Source organism: Camponotus vicinus, unplaced genomic scaffold (genome assembly GCF_025532165.1).
Source record: "Camponotus vicinus isolate PSW18456_S1 unplaced genomic scaffold, iyCamVici1.0 SCAF_3, whole genome shotgun sequence".
Lineage (NCBI taxonomy): Eukaryota > Metazoa > Arthropoda > Insecta > Hymenoptera > Formicidae > Camponotus > Camponotus vicinus.
Window position 1 is genome coordinate 17,390,692 of NW_028141967.1, and position 18,935 is coordinate 17,409,626.

The 18,935-nt window shown below is 35.9% G+C and overlaps 1 protein-coding gene across 6 annotated transcripts in view; it reads right to left on the reverse strand.

Annotated features, from left to right (window-relative positions):
- LOC145969278 (latrophilin Cirl) overlaps positions 1-18,935 on the reverse strand; it is a 421,116-nt gene that overhangs the window by 62,519 nt on the left and 339,662 nt on the right. The window contains exon 1 of one of the 6 annotated variants that reach the window (XM_083095269.1): positions 3,489-3,599. The exons of the other annotated variants lie outside the window; for them this stretch is intronic. Within the exon in view, the coding sequence (XP_082951395.1) occupies positions 3,489-3,561 (73 nt within the window). The 5' untranslated portion in view covers positions 3,562-3,599. Of the gene's footprint in view, positions 1-3,488; positions 3,600-18,935 lie in introns of those variants that run through there. 6 annotated transcript variants of the gene reach the window in all.

Here is an 18,935-nt window from a genome sequence, read left to right on the forward strand (position 1 = left end):
AATTCGATTTTATTTCCTTGAATCTCATTTTCTAAACCATTTTTTCCTAAGTTATTTTAGTAAACATCTCTCTTAATAAACATACCGTATACACTTCTCGAGACATAGCTACTACAAATGTTACTCTGGAGAATTGGAAACGAATATACGCCAAGTTACAACATGGTATTTCGTACACTGAATCATTAATGGTCCCTGTTGTTACTGAATTCACCTGTGCATGGTATACAGGGTGTTTCTTAATAAGAGCGAAAAATTTTAGGAGATGATTCTTTATCGAAAATTAAGGAGGAGTTTTTCATATAAACATATACTCCTACATCTCTCCTTGTAGAGTTACACTCCTCCAAAAATGGAGGTAAAAATTAGGATTGTATTTTTTAGATTTTTATTATAATTTTGCTTTTGTTTCAATTTTTCCAACATTTACTCTAATTTTATTTTTATTTTAAAATTTAACTTCTCGTAATTCGAAACCTATGCTATTTAGCATCGTACTGTGCACGATAATGTATTTTATTTTTTTCTTGAAAACTACTGATTTTATGAAAAAAATAAAACAAATAAAAAAGTTTCTAAATAAATCAAACTTTTTAATGCATATTTTTAAATGATCATATTCCGGCCCATTAAAAAGTTCTCATAAAAAATTGAATAGGGCTTGCTAGTTTCATCCCCTTATAACAATACAGCAGGCTGAAACAAATATTAATAAATAATCTTTTTAGTAAAAAATATCCACCTAATTTCATTTCTTTAACTTGTTCCAAATTTGAGAAAAAAATAAAAACCTAATTTTTACCCCCATTTTTGGAGAAGAGTAACTCCACAGGGAGGGATGTTATATGAAAAATTCCCCTTCATTTTCGACAAAGAATCATCTAAAATTTTTCGCACTTGTTAAGAAACACCCTGTATATTCCATCTCTAGCAGAAGAAAAGGTGTCGGTGCGCGGGAAAACAACAAGCGGGGGGCCATTAATGATTCTCGCGGTACGAACGGGCCGAAAGAAAATAATCCTTCATGCGACGCTCGCGGCTCAATTATCATCGTTCGAAATCGCCGTACTCGCGTTAGTAATGGACATCTGTCACGGCGGGAACACGCGTTATCGCGCGCCGCCGCCTACGAAAAAGCACCGCGACGGAATAATTGATGACGCGCGCGCGAACGCAACGGTAACGGCCGATCAAATATTCACGACGCCGACATCTCTTGATGTATATAATTTTCGCGCGAACTGGCCGCGCGACCGCGTCGCGACGCATCATCCGAATGGACGCGCGCGCCGCCGCCTGGGCAAGTCGTTTCCGTGCACTCGCCGCCCCCGGTGTGATTCCGTGAATATTTCAGTCCGTAAATATTGAAACGCGACACTGCATCCCCGTGTGTGTGTATATGTGTACATGTGTAAGTGCGCAACCCTCCTATTTCCTCCCCTTCGCTCCTTCTCTTTCGCACTTATCCCTGGAATGTGAGTGGCGCGTCGGGTTGATTCGATAGTTTCCGACGAATCGATCATCGGTGGCGTTTCATGATTCTTTCATTACGTGAATCCGCGAACAAACCTGAATTCGATACAATGTTTAATTATCTGGCATTATTAACGCGCTCATCTCTCGCCGGCGACAAATAGATTCTCGTTAACGAGAGACTTCAATTTTAGAATCGCGATCGAGAACGAAATGAACAAGTTGAACGTGAGAGGAAGTACTTTTTCTGTGTGTGTGGTATAAATTTTATAAAAATCCCGGAAATATAATTATATAATTCGAAATGGAGTCTATGAAATTATTATCATTACAGAAAAATTCTCGAGAGCTTTTTATTTGGATGCAATACGTTACATTTATATATATCTCACACAAATATCAAGTATTTAAATTTTATATTTTTAAATTTTATATTCGTAAAAAATTCATATATCGATCCATCTCGTTATATATTTTTTCACGATTAAAGAACGAGCGCATTTTTCGGCATCCGTTTCGTTACATCGCGTTTTACGGACACAAGAAATCATCTTTACAACACACAAAAAATTCAATCTGATCACTGTAGAAACTGTTCACATTCACTTAATATGGAAAATTATTTGTTATATTTATTTCTTCCATTTTATATTAAAAATTGAAAAAGAAACAAGAGGAATAAAAATTTTCGAGAGTCTAGTATCATAAAATATAAAAATAAGAAAATTTAAGAGAGCGATCAATAATAAAAAGCATAGTTTATATCAATATGCAAGGAGATAAATATTTTAAAATGCTACTTTTTGACTAGTTATAATTGAAAAAAAAAAACACTTAAAAAAGATCATACACTCGTACTGCAGTTTTTCCTTTATTCACGAAGGCAATTTACTACTACTATCATTCGATAGACTTTTGTCACAGGTGTTATGCCAATCGTTTTCGATTCTATTACGCGCCCTATCACGATGACCGTTGTTGCCGAAGTAATCGCGAAGCCTTTCGATACGTGTATGGAAGAATTGCGTGGGCGGTGGTGCACGAGTCGTGCAAAAAGTGCGAAGTAACAAACTGAAAACTCATTCGAATCGAAAACTCAGAGTTTCGTGCCGTCCATATCGATTTATCTGTCGGCCATTTTTTACTAGACTGCCTTTAATCCGAAAATAATATACGCGTTATAAAGTGATATCCCTTATAAACGGAGAAAAACAGTGCATAGTTAAATTAAAAAAATTTAAGCTATTTAGAAAGTCATAGTTTTAAGATTATATAATTTTTCATATTTGATATATTATTGATTGAATTTAAAATTTGGAAAGTAATTCCCTAATTAATTTCTTAAACTCAAATTTTTAATTTTTGAGAATGTCAAAAATATTTTAAAATTTTCATACACAACGAATAAATTTTAAAAATTATAGTTTTAGATTTATCTTTTTTCTAATTTTCTTTTTTAAAAATGCGTGTCATTATTATAAGTTTATCTCTTTAAATTTTCTTATAAGTTAAAGAAGCATTTTTAATTTTTTATTTATAAATAATAAAATATTTAATGATAAACAATCTCTTTGTTTATTGAATTACAATCTCAAGTCATGATGACAATGCTTTCCTTGCTATTACACAAGTCTAGTCCCATTTTACAGTAGTTAACATAGTAGGAACCGTAAATAATTTTGATGTCCCGAGGCGTCGAAACCATAAGAAGGACATTGAACAGAAGGGGGACTTGGTTAGAGAAGTCTGGATCGCGTTTCTTACATATCCACGTTAGGCTCACGGGTGTCCGTTGCGAAGGCACGAAAACGAGACGAGAGAAGAGGCGCAGGTGCTCGGAGAGCTGCCCTGTAATTAGGCTAGGGACGCCGAATCTGTCTGTCCGCATCAGGACGGTAGCCCGAGAATTTTAAAGGAAACGTGTCAAATACGCTCCAGGCGTTATTCTTGAGACGGTTCCTAGAAGAATCTAGCGAAATGCCAAAAGGCGCTATAATCTGTCAAATTGATCCTACCTATCTCGAGTCTGTTTCGATGTGAGAGTGATAGCGACAGCTTCTTACCTGAAACAAAAAAATAAGCAGACATTAATTGTGATTCGTGTGAATGAAAATCTATTTATTATTTCTACAGTTATTTTAATTATTGTGTGCATTGATAAAAAACAATTTATCTTAATATAAATTTTATTAATATAAGTAAACGTTTCTATTATTTATAGGTACTTGTAATACATATAACTTATCATTATTTCAGTTTATTGTTCTCGATATAATCTCTCTCTTATTTTCTTTCTATTTTAAGCACGTATCTTCACATTTATATATATTGCAAAATTTTTTTTCGTTGTACATAACATTTATTACCGCCATATTGTGAAAATGAGTATATTTTCAGGATATAGTAAAATCCCTTATCTCTTTTTCCTTCTCTTCGATCTTTTGCTTCTTTCTTTCTCTCCCCCTTTCTCTATTAATTTCTAAAGGCCATTTCGAGACATTCGAACATCCCTAAGCAGTTACCGCGGTCGTAAAAGAAGCGCGGGTGGCTAACGATTTAATTAATTGCGATTTAGAGTCTGTTTTATCGCGCGCTTTAATTTCTATGCGGGATACGCATCTTCTCGCGCGGCGGGAGGGTAAGATGACTCTATTCCTCAAGAGAGTACCTGAGAACAAGCGTATTGTAATCCGACTAGGGGGACATCATTTCGGCGCTTGTGTAATCTTAAAATGGCAACAAACCGCATGAGCAGCAGACTCATAAGTTTGAAGAAGATTAAGATCTGAAAGCACGCTAAGAAGGGTGCCGCGTTTGAAAAAAGCGTTCTGTATTATTTCAAGAAGTCTTAGAAGCAAGAGGGTGGATTTGGGAGAGAAAGACAAGAGTGAAGAGTTGGAGTAAAAGATTTAATTGCAGAATTAAATCCAAGTTTTCCAAACGGCTTTCCGCTGTTGCTGTCTCTTATTCCTTATTTATGCTCGTTAATGAGCTCAACGGAAGATTTTTAATACGCCTTGTTAAATCGATAAATCAATTAGCTCGCTAAACTTCGTCGTTTCATTTTCTCGTGATGAAAAAATCATAAAAGTCGATAAGCTGTAAAAAACCTATAATATTTTATAATTTAAATATTTAACGTTTTCAATAACTTTCAGAATAAATAATGATAAATATAAAAGAGGTTCCTTGATAAAAGTTTTATTTGTAATTAAAAAGCACTTTTTGTGATACATAAACCGAAAGTTTCTCTAGACTTTGTATGCGTACTTAAATCTTGAATAGCTGATAAATCTCTGGAACATTTTGACGGGCGATTCACGTCTCTTTCGATCGTAAGTGACTAGCAACTTTGGTGAGCCTCTTCGCAAAGAGCCGTTACGGCCGTCGTGGGAATGCATCGCGAATAAGGACTACATTGCGACGCGTTCCCTTAAACATTCAGGACTACACCTTCGATAGCGATTCTCCGAGCAGGCGTTAACCGTCGGAATTGGAATCGCCTCCTGTATCAAGCTATCCGCTTCTATCTACTCTGCCCGAAGGAATTAGGAACCGTGGTCGTATCCACGAAATCGAGGAAAACGCGTTTCCCTCGAATTGGAAATTTCTCCCGAGCGAATCGACATTTATCGCGCGCGAGTTCTCCAAGTGGTTTCTAGCTCTTGAACGAGCAAGTGGGTCAAGCCGGAGCTGCATCTTTCGAAAAAAAAAAATATATATTGATATACATTGATATTTCATGATGAACATTTTTTTAAATAATAATTTTGAAATATGCAATTGAAAAAGATCGCTAGAGAGATGCATAACCAGAAAAAATTGCAGTAGTTTCGAAATATTTTATACATATGTATGGCATTTTTACATCGAATTGTCCGCTTACGAAATTTGCGAAACAAAAATTATAATATCCGTAGTTCCCAAGCAATAAGCCATAAATATTTTATTGTTCATCGATTATTTACAACGAAACTCCCAATTGTAAATGCAACGAAATAAATGCGGATCTTATGAATTTTCCAAGCGAAAGAATATAGCAAGCGCAGCTTATAAAATTTCAGCGCTGCGAATAATTTTTCACGAAAATAAAATTTGATATTTTTTTTAGAGCGAGCATCTCTTGAATATTAATTATATTGAACTTTTTGTAAATTAGTGTAAATTATTATTGAAAGAGAATTTGATTTTTTTTAAGAAAATCATATAGGATTGCCTGCAAATAAGCGATTTCAAATTTTGATCTGAATCCACGTCCGTTTACATCGAAGGATCTTCGAATGAGTTTTCAAGAAATCGCTTCCAAATGCTGCTTGGCGATTCTTGGGGAGGGGGGGGAGGCTTCGCTACTTTTGGAGAGAGTTTGCGCTTTCATGGCTCGGCCAGATAGCATCGATCGAAACTCGACTTGAAAGTCAACGACAACGTCGCCAAGAATATCACTCGATGAACATTCAATGTACGTTCTGCTAAATATTCCATTAAAAAGTACTTCAAAACGGCGACTCCAAAGAGAGCGACTCGCCTCCTCTATTTTTAAGTGAATATTTCGCATAAAAGATGCATTCGATTTTATGCGCGCGCATTCGCATTTATTAATTTTTACCTTACCTTTACATTATTATGACATAATCCACTTAACAATATTAAAGCGATACTCTGTATCAAAATAATGTTATAAGGGAACCCCAAGCCATAAATCGTTAATGGGAGATTCTGCATTTTCAGCATAGTTCTTAATATCACTCTTGAAAAAAAAAAAATTTTTTTTTATTACAAATATCAAATAATTTATGAACTTCTTACAAGTTTATTCATATTGCTGATGAGCAAGATTCTTAATATAATGAAAGCTGGTTTTCTTTTCCTACTTATTTGACATGTATTAATATATCTATGTTATTATGCAATATATAGTTGTACTTTATAATTCGCAGAAGTAAAATTATAGGCAATATTTATGTATCAAACCAATTTCGTTTGGTTGGACATTTTTATGAATTAACATAATTAAAGATATCGCGATATCGAATGTCAATTTGGATTACCTAAAATAGGTGAATGTGTTCGCGCATCGATATTTATATAGAATAATGTGTTCACTTTTAACTTTTAAATGTACACAAATAACTATCCTTCTGATATATATATATATATATATATATATATATATATATATATATATATATATATATCACTATAAATTGAATTTTATCGTTAATATTTTATTTGAATTATTTGGAGAAACAAGATTATATGTCACTCACTTCCTAACTATCGACATTTAATTATTAAGGCTATAATTCTTCATTATCTTTCTGCAGTTAAAAAAATATATCTGAAGACGTTTTATTTTTTTTATACATTTTATCTTTTTTTCACTAGACTAGTTTTATTTATATTACGTACATTAAAGAATCGCGAAAATGGGCGTTAATTCTGCATCACTCTGTACGAGATCTCCAGATAAGGTATCCGATGTGAGCGGACGAGGTAAAGCGGCATCGACCCGCGGAACACGCTATATAGCGTTACACCCGCGCCATTGTGCTAGATTTAGTGCCATGCGAATATCAGAGATGCTGCAGTCGAGTGCGCGGAGGACAGACGACAGAACAAGAAGGTGGAGGATGGCGGTGGTGACAATGCGATCTCGAATCCGATACGGGATTGCTGGCGGCTCTTCGGGCGGCTCTTCGCGAAATGAGCATAAGATTCTTGGGTTATTTCGCCGAACGCCGATATCTCGCTTCCTGTAGCTCGAATTGAGCGTTCCAAATATTTTCGCAATCCTTCGCGCCCTCCTCCGCCCTCTCGCCTCTCTCGCCTGCGTCTCGACCGTCTTCACACCTCTTGACCCGCACCTCGGCTCTCGTCGTATTTCTCACGTTACGTTTCGGAGTCTCCACCTCCTTCACCTCTTCTCCTCTTTCTCCTTCTCCTCAGCATCGTCCTGGTTCGCTCCAAACGCTCCTACACTCGCGCGAGATCGCGTTTAAGTTATTTGGCTTCCTTACTTGGCGAGGATTTATCGTGCGGAACCCTTGCAGCATCGCGCGAGATGCCAGTCGACTTAAGAGAAGTCGGTCGGTATCTTCGTGGCTGGAGTGCTGCCTAATTTCGTTTGATATTATATTTAATATAGAGGTCTAGTTCATATTGAAAATAGAGCATTTGACATTTTAAGTACGAAGCTACGAAGAAATTTTAACAACTCTGAATAACGAATATCATGTAAAAGAAATCATTTTTTTGTGCAGACGTTTTTTGGCACTTATATATGTCATATTTTTTAAATTATACTTTTTTAATGATATGTTTTTCTAAATATAATTATATAATGAATAAAAACTAATTTGATTGTTATCCGTATTAAATAGTTTAAAAGATATGTATTAAAAAAAGTACGTCACATTTTTTTTATAATAATGACAATAATTTTTAACAAAGTTGAATCATTCAAATTTTATATAATTCTTAGCAATAGAATTTTATAATCACTTTACTCTACGCTACTCGTATCTCGTGATAAATAATCATATCACTAATAAATTTCGAATAAAATATATATTCGATGCATTAATTTATATCAGCGGGTTTAATTTATAAGACACAGGAATGGCTCGAATTGCAACAGTACATAAAGAAACGTGCGATGTATGGGACAAGGCAAGGCCAAGATAAAGTCTTTCTTTCTTCCCAAGGTCCGCTTGAAAAGCCTGATAAGAGACCAGCAGGTCCCGATTGATTTGCTGCTTCGGGTAGACCGCGATCCCACCGGACAGATTAACCGACGATTACAATTTAATCCGGCAGACTGTAACTCCGTCGAGCCTCTGCTATGCCACATGAATATTTGCGACTGCATGTCACGCCGCTGCATCGCGCGGTCAGGATTATCGCCGGCGATAATATCGTGATAACTCGTATTCGAGATAGAGGAAGCGTTATGTCACACCTTCGTAAAAATGTTTCCGTGCGTTACACGATGTATCGATGCGATTAGAATCCAGAATTAGATCCAGTTTCAGATATTATGTATTTCATAAAGTGACATATTGTTACTTTTAAGAAATATATATTTTTTATGTTTGAGTCGTAGGATAATAATTTGTAAATACTGTAGAATATTAAGGAAGCAAAAGAGTAGCGTTACATAAAATATTTAAACTCGTGTTTTAATTGAATCTAATTTTAGAGAAAATATGATTTAGAATTTCACCACCTCTTTTCATTGTATAACATGTTTCATGAGGTAAAATATTTAATTATTAATATATATCTCGATTAATTAAAGCAGTTTAATCATCAAATCGGGCGACAAACGGTGCCTTTTTATCGTAATGTTGTAATCACTTATATCATATGTAATGTATTATTAAATGGATTAGTAAACTGCGACTAATAGAATATGAAACGCAAACACTAAAAAATAATACGTATATAGGATATAAAATTAAATTCTTTCTTTAATTTGACAATGTCCTATATTTTCCTTAAAAAAATATGTATCGAGCTAAAGAAAGAGAAGGAAAAATAATTTTTAAATTATAAGTTTTTAAAAGAGAGGAAAGCGGAAAGATTGAAAAATTGTAATCCGTGAATTAAGTTTCGATTGTGCGAATGACTGGTGAAATATTCATCATAATTTGAAATTGACTTCACTATACTTTTTAATTTAAAAAATTTTAATTTAAAACTTGATTATGAGAATATCAATATTATCGTTATTTCTCTATTTGTCTTATTTTAAAAAAAATGATTCTGACCATTAAAGAATCAGCAGTTAAAAGACAAGATAATAATTAAATATTCTATGTGAACTATTTATTCTTAAACGTTCTCTTATTATGCTTTTACATTTTATCATTTTTTTCTCTTATTAAAAATTCGCAATTACAATCACGCGATCAGTCTCATGTATCGCAGTTTACATAATGAAAAATGGATTAGCACATATTAATAATCTGAATATATAAATATGCGGAGGGAGGGGAGAAGAATAAAAAATAACAAAATGCGACAACGATGATGATAACGATTACGACACGAATGATTGCGAGACAAACTCGTTAAGGGAAGTACGCATCGATCATTTCTACCTTCATATGAACTCTATGCCATTTCGACGTGGAGCAAACTGCTAAACTTTTTCGTTCAATAAGTTTCCTCTATTTCCTCCCGAGTTCGCATTATCAGGAAAGAATTTAAAAAAAAGTGTCGCTGCGTGCTGCTAATGCAGTGCTCTCTCTGAAAAAGAAAGAAGATGACAGCATACGTTATCCCTCGATAATCCCTCGGTTTCTTCTATTCTTTCTCTCGACTTTCTAAAGAGATCGTTTAGGATAGTCACTTTCGGAACGATGGTTGCTATGATCGATGGCCTCCCTGATGATATATAATAATAATATGAGAATGGATGTAGACGTGCTCTATAAGGATGATGAGCGCTAGTATATCCTGGGAGAGAAACGAGGGAAAATTGGCTAGACGCGAATATAAATATGCAGGCGAGAGAGAAAAAGACGAAGACATAAGCGCTAAGAAAAATATAATAACATATAAGTGCAGAGATTTTCTAAATAAAAATATCACAAAAAAGGAGAAGAGATTTCGAACACAAAATGTTACAGATGAAATTTTGATATTAAATTAAACATTAAATTAGAAAAATGTGAGCAAAAATAATACGAGAAGATAAAGAAAACGAAGAAGAAAAAATGAATTTAAATATAAGAATAAATGAAGATAAAAATATAAAAATATTAAGATTAGACTCAAGAAAAAAATAGCAGAAAACATGAAAAGAGAAGGGATTATTGACGGAGATAAAAATCATGGAGCAAGAAAGAAAAAAAAAGGAAAAGAAATGCGAGAAAGAGAAAGTCTGAGAAGAGATACACGAAAAGATGTGGAAGAAGAAAAGCTGCGGAGGACAAAATAAATTTAAATAAGAAGAAAAGAAAGCGAGAGGAGAAAGAAAGTGAGATAGAGAGAAATCCCAACGCAATCAAAAGTCTGACAATGGCGCGCGCGGAAAAACTTTTCGCCTCGCAGGGGCATCACAGAGAATCCGGCAGGCGAGAGAGCATAAGCGGGGCAGAAGCAGAAGAGGAAGAGGAAGAAGGCGTACGAGGAAGGAAGACTCAGAGGAAAAGATCGAGGTAGGAGTGGAGGAGAAGGCCTGAAACTGCTAGCCGATATTTCATCCGGGGAACAAGCCAGATAACAGCGGGCACGCCCTCCCTTTACGTACAACCCCCTCCGTCCTTCGCAACCCCGTCCTACTCCCTTCCACCTCGCCATCCGTTTTCCGCTCTCTTCTTCGTACTCTCTACAACATTGTACGAGCCGCACTGGCGAGAGAGCTCTGCCCGCAACAGACTCGCGTTCGTTTTAAAATATTATCCACCGCCACCCCCTTACACTCGCCGTTACACCCATTTCGGAGAGAGCGCGCACCCCGAAGAGAGCGGGACGGCCAACTCCCAACGAGATACCACCAGCTCGAACCCTCGTCGGGATTACGTCCCTCCGAAGCGACGTCGCGCGCTCAACGTCAGAGACAAATTTTATCCTCGTTCAGCTTCGTGTTTACGCATGGATCAAATAGACCAAATAGACAAATTTTGAGGGAGACGAAATTTTGTACAACCAACATAATTTACAAAAAAGATTATGTCGATTATTACTGATGAAAATTTTGATTTTCGGAATCCAATATTTTAGTATTTTAATACTTCAAAGAATTTTCAAATATCTTCATGTACTAACAACTCGAATTATTATTTTTTTTTAAATTACAGGAAATTTTTTGATATCTGTCAAATTAAAATTGAGAATACATCAATTATTATTTATTCTACAAAAAAATAAAAAAGGTGTTCTCATAGCACGAGATATTAAATTATCTCTATTTCTATTTTGCGAAATAAATCATTGAAAATATGTTGATATGAATTTGAGAAAACGGATGAGATCTTTGCTCTTTCTTCCCTAATGACCAAATTGGAATATCATTTCGATGCGATACTTTTACGACATTTTCAGGAAACGTCACAATTTCATCCAGTACGAGTAGCAGCCAACAAGGGTGGAAAAAGAGCGAAATTTTCGCCTTTAACCCTGCTCTTCATCCTTCGTCGAAGGGTGGCGTAAAGCTCGCGACACGGCCGTGACGTGTTTAATGCGTTCCGCGTGATTTAGGGACGGCGCGGAGACTGCAGATGTTGGGGTTTGTGCCAGCTTTTAATTTGGAGATTCATAATTTATATGGGGTGCGTGGTCGCACGCACATTATTCTTAAATCTCGCTTAAACGTGTATGTGTGTGTGTGTAAATCTCTCTTCCCGATTAGATATTCCAAATCCAATAAAAGTTTTATCTTCAATTATAATTCTGACTTTGAAAGATAAACTCAACTCTAATGAATTGCTGAATGAAAATTCTGAAAAATTTGATGTAGAAAGTGCACTACATAAAAATTAAACATTTATAAAGAAGATAATTAATAACATTAAAACAAGAATCATTAATATAATGGTATTCAATGATCGATTATCAAATTTATTATGTCTTTAGATTATTTTAAATCACTTATATAATTATTATAAAATATTTTTAAGTAGTATATACTTGTGCTATGTATATACGTATCTCTAATTGACCTGTAGAATTTTCAACTGGAATTATATGTAATGAATAGGCGAAAGGAAACCAACGAATAGTTAGTTTCTCGACTTCGTACATAGTCACGGCGGCCATAGTTTCGACGTGATTTCAACTCTTTTCTATACTTTCGTTCGTTTCACCCCTTGAGCGGATATAATTTTGAATGCTGTTTTTATCAGTCATGCAAGAAGGCGAAAGCGGAAAACGAAAGAGCGAGAAAATAAGGGTCTACGGTAAGGAGTAAGGAGAGAAATAATAGTCGAAGGATTGAAAGAAATCATCGGATTTTTACCAAAGTCCGTAAATAAAACGATTTCTATCACGAGACTGGGAAATCATACACGTATAACTGCATTCGCGATCACGCTCGGAAAATACGAATAAATTCCTCTCGATCGCTTTTTTGCGCCATAAAAATATTTTACTTGGAATAATTCCGGTATTTATGCGACTTCGGAGTCGGTCGCTGCAACAGATTACAGGTCGCTGCCGCGATTTTCACGCTTTCGCATGCAGAGCAACGGGCCGAGTGCATCACGCACATGCGTGCATGCACGCACCGTGACGGACAGATCGGCGGCGAGCGAAAGAAGGCGGAGAGAGAACCACACACGTACACAAATGTTCCGTACACACACACACAAAATTGAATAAGTTCTGCAAGTCGTTTATCATTCTCGAGGTCCTTATGAAATTTCTTAAATTTTATTTTACAATCAATATTTCTTATTTTTCACTATTTCAATATATAATATCCACAATTTCGTTAAATTTAAATAAAATGTGAGTGATTATATATATATTAAAGTTTTAAAAAATAAATTATATTCAATTCATACGGATTATGAATTAAAAATTGATTTTAAGATATGAATATATATCATTTATTTTTATTGCAATTCTAAATTGCACTTGCAATATATGTATATATATATATGCAAAATCGTGTCAATATACATCTATAATATATAAGCTCCAATATTCATACAAATGTTTAATAAATTTTGTTAATATCTTCATAATTTTCTTTGCTTTTTTCTAATTGTGAAAAATAAAAAAAATGCAAAATAAAATCGGCATCTTTTTTAATCCGTTATAAAATGTAATGTTTTTTATTTATCGATGATTTAAAAACTGATGCCACTATAATAGTCATGCTGTTCACACTTAACTATAGTTGTTGAAATTTAAAAACTTTTAATTGGCAATTTTCCGTCAGTAGCAGGTTGAGCACCGCTGACGCATGTCCGCGTACATTCGTACACTATATAAAAGAGTCAAAGTCCGGCTTTCGAATCTAAGTTATCCGATTAAGCGTGACATCCGTGCAATCTACTTCGGTGCACCATACCGAGCCCTCGGAACTTCCATCCAGGGTGTCTTCTCTCTTTTCATCTCTCTCTCTCTCTCTCTCTCTCTCTCTCTCTCTTCCATCTCTTCACCATGATTTGAGCTCCCGTCCCCCGCAATTCTCCCTAAAGCCGCTGAAAATCTCTTCGTATCTTTTACCGAGAGCAGTCAGATTGCCGGACCCTTTCACGTGTGTTCGCGTAAGTAAGACGAGCGTGACAAAGCGGCCGCCATGACGCCTTCGGAAGCGTCGAAATACCAGACGTCAATTCCGATCGAATCCCGGATTTCACCTGTAACCGAAGCCTGATTCCTGTAATTTTTGATCGGTATATCTAATTTATCCAATATATTGAGTTTCTTCGAAACATTCGAATGAATAGTATTTATGCAATTGTAGATGTATTTGTTTCGAATTTTGCCTTCTTTCTATAAATTTTACTTATCAAAGAAATTATTTATCATATTAAATATTAACATATAAATGAACTAAAAATATATTCATATAAAAGTCTTTATTAAATTTCACACATATTGGGAAAAAATTTCAAAATATCAAATCTTGAATATTGAGGGAAAATCGTAGATTTATCTGTCTTAGCATAACAAAAAGTATTCAAAAAAATATCATTAAATTTGATTTCGAGCAGCATATTCCTCAAAATTAAAAATCTTCATCCATTTTATTTTGCATATGAATTAATGAATTAATAATACTCGACTAATAATTTTGGATCACTAATAGTCGGTATCATTCGCCGAACAGGTATCGTCTCGCAGACATCGTCGCGTGCTATCGAGAACGAAAAGAGATACAGGCCGGTGTCGGATGAAAGGGGGAGTCCAAAAATGAACGACGATCGCGATGACGAGATGGAAACGGGCGACCGGGACTGCGTATCTCATGAACAACGTAGTGCACTCACCGAGCGAGTCTCCCGATAACAAACGCGCTGCCCGTTATATTACCGGGACCATAATTATTATTTGTAAGCCTCCTTCGCGTGCCTCCTTTTCCTATCTCTCTCGCGAGGATCCTCCCACTCTGTCGTTCTCCTCCAAGTCTCGAAATGGGTCTCCTGTTTATCGAGACGAGAGTGGCCCCGGTTTCGACGAGACATCCGTAACTAATGACCCTGATAGCCGACCCAGCTCTCTTTCTCTTCCTTTCTCTCACTCGTTCTTTGTTCTGAGAGGTCTCTCTTCGGGTTCTCTCACTCCCGCACGAGCACGATTCCTCGTTCATTGTGTCTTCCAAGGTTAAGAATGCCTGGCGAACCCTGGGAGTTACTTAATTAATTTTCCGTTTCGACCTGGGGAGAGAATCGAAAAGCTCGTTATCTCGACTTATTATTCCTCGCATCCTCGCTGTCGCTCTCTCACCTCCCCCTCTCCTCGCTTGCCCTTCCCCTGCCCGCTCGCCGTCTTATCCTTCATCCCCTTTCTTCGTCGTCTTTCAGTCTTGCCGTCAGGTACGAGGTCCGGGTATTCTTCGATCCCGTGACGTGAATAAATAATACGCGTGACGCCCCACAAAGGGCCACCGACTCTTTATTCACGGCGGGATGTGGCCTATAATCGGGGAATTTGTCAGAGTTATGCGGTCTATCGAGCTATGCGGGCCACTCGAACGTGATGATAGCATTAATTGAAGAATACAGATCGCGTATAATGTGCCGCAATTGATCTGTTAAAAATGTGTACGAAAACATTATTCTTGATGCGTTTCATGGTTCCATAAGTTATGAGCCAAACGATCCGTAAATAGTGATAAAGGGACCTATCTAAAATTTAAAATATTTATAGCAAAATAAATCAAGGCTATAATACTTTGTAAAGTATTAAAACGCATAAATCATCGACTCAATCTTTTTTTAATATTTCAATCAATTGCAAAAGATATGCAAATTTTATTTATCGTGAAGAATTTTTTATATTATATTTTTAAATACTAGGAGAGATTACAAAATTTTCGCGCAATTTTTCTGATTTTTTTTTTCTAACACTAGCTGATTGTTTTGTGCCGACTTCTCTCAATTTTCACGCGCAGTTTTTTTACCCAGATTTCTAACAAATTTTCTGAAAAACGTCCGAAAAAAATGCATTGTCGCTTCGCGCCGCGCTCGAAACTGTTTTAATTCGTGAATTATTCGTTTGGCACGCGCGAGCTTTTCGTTTCAGCTGATTTCAAGCGCGAAATCCAATGGTCAGAGCTATACAAAGTTGTCATCGGCACAAAGTATCGCCGCTTTGGTGAACATACAGCCACTGGACATGCAGATCCGTTGATCCGTAGCGGAAAAGTTTTCTTTTTTAGTAGCGCTCGTGAACGCGACAGAAATTCGACATAAACGAAATTCCCGCCCTAATTCTCTATGTTTGCCAGATTAGAACCTAGAAAGCTCGCAAGAGTAAATCCGTTGCCCGCGCCATATATACATTTTAATAATCAAAACGCCGGAAAAATGGCGCCTGAGATCTTCCATCAATACAATTGAAAAATCGCGAAATAAATGATACAAATCAGACAACTACAAATCAATATAGATAATAGACTAGAACTAGATGTGGGATGATCAGGAGAAAAATTACTTTGACGTTTTACTAAAAACATTCGTGTTTTTTTTATGCAAAGTATGCTAGGAATATTTAAAAATATTTTTGTGTAATTATTTTTGAAAAAATTGAGATATAATCGCAAAATAATAAATTATCGATTTTTCGCTCTTTAAATACTTATGTTTTTAAACGTCAAATTATTCCCAGACGCAATTATTTGTAATTACGGTGTGGAATGAACGCGAAACGAACGCTCCATCGTAAGATACTTTCGCAGGCTTTCAAGCGATCATTCTGGAGAAATTCTAAAAGCTTCTTGAAAGCCGAGCGACGAGAAAGAAATTCCTCCATCATTCAATGGATGGCACGAACAAATCGGAATGGGAAACATCGAGATCGCGGCGAGATCGACCTCGTTTTGAGCTCACTGTAGAAATTTCATTATGAATAAAAAGCTACAACTATCTGACAGCAGAAACGTATGAAAAGATGATGAACAGAACCAAGAAAGTATTCTCTGCTATGGAAGCAACTACACGTCTTCGTCGCATACAAATTTCGAGATGACTGACATCGATATCTAGAAAGTCCAGACAGTTTTATTGAATTTTTTATAAAAGTAGTTGTGCAATTTTGCATATATGACTGATGTAATTTTAAAAATATTTTGATTTAATAAAAATTCAGATTTTTCGATTCCTTTAATTTATATGAGTTGCATATTACTTTGAAAATATACAAATTTTTAACTACAATGAAATTTTTAAACAGTGGAAAATTGAATATTTTAAATTTTTCTAATGCATAGTATTCGATATCTTTACTTATACTTATACATTTTCATTTTCATGAACTTTACTTTAGCAGTTCGGAACATAAATATTTCAATTTGAGCACATTTGCAGCTTGGAAGATTTAAGCCTCTGAATACTAAAATTTTCAAATATATCTCAAGAGTCGAGTTTTGGAACTTTCTTATCGTGCACATGTTTTAAAGATTATGGAAATTTGATGTATGAGTTTGTCAAGAGGGACAAAAGTAGAGCATTACCTTTTAGCTATTTTTTCCAAATTAATTTTTTAAAATTACATTTTAACGTAACAATCGGGCCTACAATTATACCTATTTATTTATGGTTTCCTTACTTATTTCCATGTATTTTTAATTTTCCGATCATTACGTAACAAACGCGCGTGTTGCAATTTCTTATTAAATTCCAAAGAACATTCAGTGATAATAAATTGTGAAACATCGAGCGCGCTCCTGCAAACCAAGTGTCCGCGTAATCAAGTAGTCGCGAGCGAATTATGAATAATGCAGTCCTTCGGAAAGTACGCAATTAACGGATGACTGCAACTGTAACGGCGCAATTATCATGCCCACGGAAATAAAATCATTCTCACGGCCATTGTGCACGCTCGCCGCACTTTAAGCGCACCATTTCCCTACGAGAGCGTAATTGCTCCTTTTTTCTTTTCCCTCGCGCCGGAACCCTTCGGCTCGTTAGTCCACTGAAAGAAGCCGGGAGTGCTTGGGCGCTTTGTAAGACGAGCGATGGACCGTAAAGTCCCTCGGATCCCGATCGACGCACGCTTTCGCCGATTCATTCCGTTCGTCCCGTTCCCGTTGAAGAAATTCCCGGAGGAATTTCCTTCTTTGGCATTCACCCCTTTTCGTTCACTCCCTTTTTAAACACGCCCCGGAATTTTCAGCGAGAACGATCGCCCCCGCGGCTCTCGTTGCGAAAATACAGTTAGTCGCACGGAGATCGTTCGCGGTCTTGTTAATTGATTACCGATTCGCGAGGAATTTAACGGAATATGCGGCAAATAAAAATTCGAGTTTTTCGAACATTGGGATACCTGATAATATATGTTACGGGAAGAATTAAAAAATGTAATAATCAAATACTTAAATGTCCAAATATCGAAAATTGAAATTCCATAATAGTGCCTCTCTGAAACATTGATTTTCAAGTTTCCGTAAATATAAAAAATTCCGCGTCCCATTTATATTTCGCAATGCTTCGTATGAATATAATCTGGGAGAGCGTCAAAGAATGTGAAGTATAAAACATCATTACGTTAAAATATGTGATATTCGTCTCACCGCTTGAATCAGCAATGCATTTCGAGGTCGTAGAGATGTCGGAGGTTTAAATTCCTGTAATCTTTCTAGGGCACGGGGTAGTAGGACATTGAGATGCCTATAGCGCAAGCGCGACGCAGTATCAAGGAGGTACGCCCTGCGGGTAGCAACACGCACATGTATATATGTATATATACGCGATGAAACCGAGATTTGATGCCGATTCGCGTTGCGAATGTCCTGCGAGAGAGCTATTGTCCGCCGAGAGAATAATGCGCGAGATTCGATACCGATTTCGCTATATCGGGGATCGATAGAAATATTCGCGCTGATTTGCGATGCGACACGGAAAACTGGCGATAAAGACCAATAATGATAACGAAAAAGAAAGGAGCAAAATTTATCGTGTGAAGAATGGAGCGGATTTTTTTGCGTTTCACTATTGTGCTGATTATTGTTGCTTGTCCGGAAGCAAAAAGTTATATTTTTGCAATATAACTTTAAACGTATCCCGCAAAAAAATACCGTTGATTCAGGAAAGAGATAAGCTTCGAAATTTTTATTCGAGATTTTATGAGAATAGAATTTAAAAAGGAATTTAGGTTGAAAAATTGTAATTTTTTTTAAATAAAATGTTTGTGAGAAAACTATTTTATACTGTAATAAAATTACTTTAAATATTTTAGCAAATCAATTATCTGTAGAGCAGAAAAAATTTTTAGCAATAATTGCAAAAATATTCATTATCGAAAATTATGAGGCTACTGGTAGAAATTAATCATTAATTTGTTAT